Here is a 6,735-nt window from a genome sequence, read left to right as displayed (position 1 = left end):
TTTCTCGTATCGTGTCGGTTTTGTTAGACCGTTTAACTAACAATATTTCTTATTAGTTATAAGTAATAATTAAATCATAAAATAAATAATTTAGGAAATAAATATTTTAAAAAACTTTTATAACTTTATAAATCAAGAATATTCCACATGTTTCCACCGTATCTCATTTAATTTAATTATTATTAATCATTAATTTTTAATTCAAAAATCTAAAAGAACAATCAAAACTTTATAATCATAAAATAAACATGCAGAGTTATTGTATTTACAACAAATGTCAAATACCCATTAGACATAGTCTTTTATTCATGAACTCTTGTTAGTTCACCCAAATTTGTCTTCTAACTTTTTTAAAATAAACCAAACACATGTCAATCTAATATTAAATTCTTATTATACATATGCTTCACAATAAATAAACATACTTTTAAAATTTGATCAAAGCAAATGAAAACAATATTTATAATAATATTTTATCTTATAAAAAATAATTTAAAAGGTAATCAATAAATTAAAATACCAAAATTTAAACTTCTTAATACTCTATTTTTCTCAAAATAACATTTAAAAATCATTTTAATTAATAGTCTTAACTTTTTAAACTACAATATGCTATAATATATAACTAATCTATAATATTTTCTGTCAAAAAAAGCTTATAAAAAATAAACTAACAATATTTAATATTGATTTAAAAAAACAAAACAAAGAAAGTAGTATACTCTTAAAATGGATAATCATTTTTAACCACCTCCAATATTTATCAACAATATCAAAGTGATTATTAGCTATAGGCTATTTTTGTTGAAATAGAATAAAATAGAATCTTTGTGTTTTACATGACGTCATATATACATTATCATTTTCCATATCACCACCACATGTAATAACTAGACGCCTAAAAAAACCGTATTAACCCGCCACGTGTCCAACATCATTCAACATTCACCGTTAATCTCTCTCTTTATTACCTCTTGACTGAGTTAACACAATTTTTATTTAACATAAAAAATAAAATAAAAAAACTCTCCTATACTTTCTCTCTATCTCACACATATTTTCCGCGAACTCGATCGGCATCGTCACACACAAACCCACTCTAATAGGGGGAAGAAAGAAAGAAAAACAAAAACCCACCACGAACAACACAACACAACAATTCCCTCCGAATTTTCCTCATTTTCTTCCTAATCTTAACCACTAATTTCCCTTCTCTTTCGCTCCATCTCCATTCTCATTCCTTAATTAGGGTTCCTCTGCCTATTCCTCTTCATTCCATTTTTTCCTTCAATCTCTGCACAAACACGCTCTCATTGTTCTCCTTATTTTCTTCGGTTCCTGTTTTTTAACATCTTTTAGTTTTCAATCCTTCGTTCTATTACCACGAGTCAAAAAACAACAAAAAAAAATTAGTTGAAATTTCGTCGTTTTTGGAAAAAAAAATACGATTGTGTTTTTCTTCATCTGATTCGGTTCGATTCGATTCTAGCTGTTTTTCCTTTTTTTTTTGGTTTTGAAGTTTGTTTATTGGTATAATTGGATTCTTCCTTGCAAGAAACTCTGTGAAGTTTTTGGTGCGTTTTTTAGTTTGCTATCCGAAATCGAGGGTTTTCTTGATAGATCTCTTCTAGTTTTTTTTTTCTTCTCGTTTTTTATTTTCCTATTTAGAATCAAAAGGAAAAAAAAAAAAAGAGAAATTGTTGTTTTGATTAGAATTAGAATTAGAATCATCCCCCCAAAAAAATTAGGGTTTGTTGTGGCTGATTGATTTTGTTAGGGTTTGTGTATATATATAGATTGGGAAGGAAAATATATGTGATGGCATTGAATTTCTCTCATCGACCTGTTTTTACGGGTGGTTTGGCGGAGGATAATATGAGGATGGGGAATGGGTATAGAGTGGAGGGTATTAATGAGATGAGTGGTGGTGGTGGTGGTGGTGGTGGTAATGGTGGTGATGGATTTGGAAATGGTTGGCAGGATGTTGAAGATTGTTTTGATTATGGAAATGATAGATGTGATAGAGGGGGTGTGAGTGGTACTCAGGATTCTGTTTCGAATGATATTGTTGATCGTTTGCCTACGGATCCTTTTGGTATGGGGATTGGTACTACCTTCACAGCCATCACCGGATGGCTGGAGGATTTGGATTTCGATTATGGGGATTATGGTGGGTATGGTGATTATGGTGGCGATGAGATGGGTACGAGTGGTGAGAATTACCCTTTGTTTGCTGGGTTGAATTTCATCTGGAACAATGCTGTGAGGTTCCATACATTTCCGCAGGGGGGAAATGTGGGCATGGAGGAGAATAGATTTCAAGGGGTGAGTGAAGTTGGAGAAGCTTCCTGCAGCTTTAGTGGCGAATCTTCTCGTGACATGGATGGTGTAATGGGTGCTAGCGTGTCGGGTGACGTGAACATGAATGATGTGAAATGCCATGCAATAGATGAATACACTCATTCAGCTATAATGTATGCGCTCCCTCATTTGGGTTTGTCGGATCTTTTTGCAGTTGAGAGAGTATGTAAATATCTGTATTCTATTGTTCGAAATGATGCACTTTTGTGGACAAGCATCCACATTGATCAGCCTTTAAGTGAAAGGCTCACCGATGATGTTCTTTTGGAATTAACCAGTAGGGCTCAAGGTAAACTTGAGTGTCTGAGTTTGGTGGAATGTTCTAGGATAACGGACGATGGTTTAAGGCGTGTTCTTGAAGCCAATCCTGATATAATCAAGGTGAGCATGCATTAGCCTGTTATATTTATTTTTTTGAAGTTCAAATTGGAATTTAGATACGTTTCTGTTCATATAGTATGCATTTATGGAATTGTATATAATAAATATGATATCGCTGTTGATTTGTATTTATTAAATGGTGAATTGGGGACATAATTTACTTTAAACTCCATTGGTTGCCAATTTTTTTTAATTAGTTAGAAGTCAGCAGATCCTGTTTTGAACATTTTGTCCTTTGTATGTCATCCCAGTTAGTTGTTTCCTGAGGTTTTTATTTGTTGTTGTTCCACTGAGGAAGTTGATTTAAGGTTATTCTAGATTTTTCTCTAGGATACTCATTTTTTGATTGAGGCACATGCCGAATTAGATGCAGGAAATGCTTCATATAGAAAATGCTTGAGTCATATGCTTATTCTTATCCAAAATGATTAAAGAGCATATATATCCTTCACTACTGCTGTCTATTTTGTGTTGCTGTTTGTTTTCCATCATGCATTGGTAGAAAATTCCGTTATATTATTCTATTGTTGCTACCATGCTTAGGTACTGGGTACGGGATACAATGTGTTCTAAAAATACCAAGGTACGGGTACGTAAATAAAAAACGAGAATTTATTTTTATAATAATTTAATAATGTAACATGAAAGAATTAAATTGTTCAGTTCACAGGAAAACATCACAATAACAGTTTAAGATGTCAAACATTGTGTTAAGCTACAACAAATGAACTTAAATACGTAAATAATATTGTGTTAATCAATATATGCAAAATCACGAGTTGCCTCGTAGGGTCGAGCAATCTTACAACTCAATCTCCCTCAGGCGTGCTGCAATCCAGGTGGAGTCCGAGGTGGAAAACTCGGCCGAGCTCCACGGCCAGCTCGTTCAGAGTTACAATAGCTGCGGTAATTTTTGCAAAAAAAATCCTAATTTTTAAATTGGACCTGGACCCGAGTCGGGTTATAAACCAAAACCTATGTTTGATTATTTAATGAATAAGAACACAATCAGACGTAAGTATCTTTGCAGTGGTAGAGAAAAAAAGAGTATCATCTTTGCCTCAATTGATAAAAAGAGTATCGCGCTTTTCTGATGAAACCGACTGGTCTTCCTCTGTGGTCAAAGTATTCCTCATCCTTCTCCTACTTTGATAAGGTATTCCTCATACTTCTTTGATCAAGTACACCTCTTCCTCATTATTGTCGCCGCACTGCTTCCTCCTTCATTCAAATGAGACGTCGCCGACTCTCTGCACTGCTTCCTCCTTCATTCAAATGAGATGTCGCCCACTCTCCGCACCGCTTTCTCCTTCATTTAAACGGGACATCGCCCACTCTCCACACCGCTTCCTCCTTCATTCAAACAATATGTTGCTGAATCTCTGCACCGTTTCCTCCTTTATTCGAACGAGACGTTGCTGCACCGCTTACCTCATCAGGTTTTATGAGTGGATGGCATCTTGAAAGTCTAGAATTGTTGTTTAGATTGTTTTCATTTTGAACCCAGTTTTTATGGTTATGAATTTATGGTTATGTTTTGGTTATGAATTTATCATGGTTGTGAGCTTATAGATTCTATAAATATATGTTTATGAACTTAGTTTAATGTTATGATTTAGAAGTTACTTTCATCATATATGTTGATTGTTGGGCATGTTTATGTAATTATACATATACAATATATATTTTCTACCTGATATAGGATCTTACGAGTCATGCTACGATCCTCAAGTTGCGAATTTACAATACTTTACCGATTTAATATATGAGGAAACTACAATTTTTACTTTAATATAATAAAAAAATGTAGTACCACCGGTACGGGTACTGGTATAGGGTATGTGTCATATCCGGTACTATACCATTTTAGAAGTACTCTGTTTTAGAGCATTGTAGTAACACTTGTAGGTATTAAACCCTCAATTTGAAGGGAAGGTGTGCAAGAAAAGTATATTATAGATTGAGTTGAGGCACATTATTAATTGTTCCAACTATTGACTTTGATCCGGTCATGTTTCCTTCACTGTTCAGATGCATTTGGTTTAAATTAGGCTTTTGCATTTTGATAGATCTTGGCACTTTGAAGTAAGTTTACTAATATTATTGGTAGTTTCATATATAATATGATTTAGTGTTGGTATGTTAAGATTGATAATCACTGACTCTGTCTCCTGTTATAGTATTAACTGCTTTGAGCTTTGAATACTATTTGATCTCATCTTGAGTTCAGAGTTGTTAATGTCTTGATATCAATATTCTTTACTATAACATGTGTATTTTTTCCTCTTGTGAATCTATGCAGTTGAGTGTTCCCGGATGTACAAGACTAAGTATTGATGGTATTGTGGGTATGTTAAAAGCTTACAAAAACTCTCCGGGTACACGAGGTGTGAAGCATTTACACATAGGCGGCCTTTATGGTGTTACACCAACGCATTTTGAAGAAATAAAGCTCTTATTGAGCACTGACAGGAAAAAACAGAAGCAATCCCATACCGACAGTCAACTACAGGAGCAATCCCATACTGACAGTCAACAACAGGAGCATTCCCATACTGACAATCAACAACAGGAGCATTCCGGCGCTGACAGTCAACTGAAGAAGCATTCCAACAAACCGCATTTCTATTGCCGTTGGAATTTGTATATACCCCGCGATGATGATAGGTCCTTAGACATTGAAGTTTGTCCTCGATGTGAGAATTTAAGGCTTGTATATGATTGTCCAGCAGAAGGCTGTCATGGGGTGGTGGGGCATGCCTCTAAGGTGTGTCGGGCTTGCACGCTTTGCATACCGCGATGTAGTCAGTGTGGCCGGTGCATCAGTGATGGCGAGTATGAAGAAACATTTTGTCTGGAATTGCTTTGCTCTCAATGTTCTCATCATTTGTCCAAATTGATAGGAAAGACAAATGGAAAGGTTGGGCTAATCAGGCAAAGTTCTCCCTAAACAAAGTTAGGTCATGTGTTGTAATACACTATAATACAGCATAACTCTTAGTGTGGAATAAAGTTCCCTTTTGAAGACATAAGAAATGCTGGGTGCTGCTTGGACATGCTTGGCATTCTTTGTATTTGGAGGGGATTTTTCTGTTGTAGGGAAAATGAAAATTGATATCGTTGTTGTGTCTGTGCTGCTGCTTGAATAACCTGCAGGAATCAATTCAATTACTATGATAATGGATCGCCTACTTCATAGTTGCGGTTTTTTTATGAGGTGATACTCGGATACCCCGGTTGCAGTTGGAGCGATATGCTTTACAATGCAACCTTTCACTGGGCAACTTTCAGATGATATTTGTGATTATAGTTATATTGCTTTTCCAGTTTGAACTGTCTGATTTATAGACTGTTGCTTCTTCTTCTTCAATAACTCACTGATAATTTGAATCCGAATCCGGATTTGCTCCATTTTCTACATATCATTTATTATCCTCCTATAAGACAGATAAACATAACTGATAGATTAGTGAGACTCATAATTGAGGTTCAATTATTAAAATGAGTCATATTAATCTATTAATTATGTCCATCTCTTTTATAAATGAATAGAAAATGTAAAGTATATAAATGGGATGAATCTGGATTTGGTAGTTCACTGTTTTTAGGTTGGGGTTCTATGTACCCTCTTTATTATTTTTCCCATTTTGGATAAGACAAAATAAGTGGATGATTTTCTGATGTATTTGAATCTTTGCGTATTTTATTTTAGCTTGTATGAAGTGGAACTCATTTGACTGAGTAGCTTTAAATAAATATATCTTGGGATTATTGTAGCAAAATAATTATTGTATACTTATTTCCCTCTTTCAATTTGAAATAGGCTCGTTTTTTGGTCGTTCCTATGACTTTTCTTACTAAGAAAAGTTAAATGACTTGTGCTATGTTTGGTTTGGCGAATCACGGTGAATTTTCACGTCTACTCAAAAGCTACCTTTTGTAGCTTCTAGAAATCACGGTAAGATGGCATATGAACGTGCGTTTTGTGTCTCA

General features: G+C 34.6%; 1 protein-coding gene across 1 annotated transcript; it reads left to right on the top strand.

Annotated features, from left to right (window-relative positions):
* The first annotated feature begins 1,014 nt into the window (after positions 1 to 1,014).
* Positions 1,015 to 6,460, top strand: LOC131603518 (F-box protein SKIP14). The gene is made up of 2 exons (XM_058875853.1): positions 1,015 to 2,742; positions 5,045 to 6,460. Exons 1-2 carry the CDS (start codon positions 1,819 to 1,821, stop codon positions 5,690 to 5,692), a joined length of 1,572 nt encoding a protein of 523 aa, XP_058731836.1. The 5' UTR covers positions 1,015 to 1,818; the 3' UTR covers positions 5,693 to 6,460.
* The last annotated feature ends 275 nt before the right edge of the window (positions 6,461 to 6,735 follow it).

The sequence above is a fragment of the Vicia villosa genome, linkage group LG5 (genome assembly GCF_029867415.1).
Source record: "Vicia villosa cultivar HV-30 ecotype Madison, WI linkage group LG5, Vvil1.0, whole genome shotgun sequence".
In the NCBI taxonomy this organism is placed as follows: domain Eukaryota; kingdom Viridiplantae; phylum Streptophyta; class Magnoliopsida; order Fabales; family Fabaceae; genus Vicia; species Vicia villosa.
Note: the sequence above shows the minus strand (reverse complement) of the source record. Positions and strands in the feature narration are given on the sequence as shown.

Coding starts and splice junctions, on each gene's coding strand:
- LOC131603518 (XM_058875853.1), top strand. CDS start 1,819: ATGGCATTGAATTTCTCTCATCGACCTGTTTTTACGGGTGGTTTGGCG. Junction 2,743..5,044: donor CCAATCCTGATATAATCAAG/GTGAGCATGCAT, acceptor GAATCTATGCAG/TTGAGTGTTCCCGGATGTAC.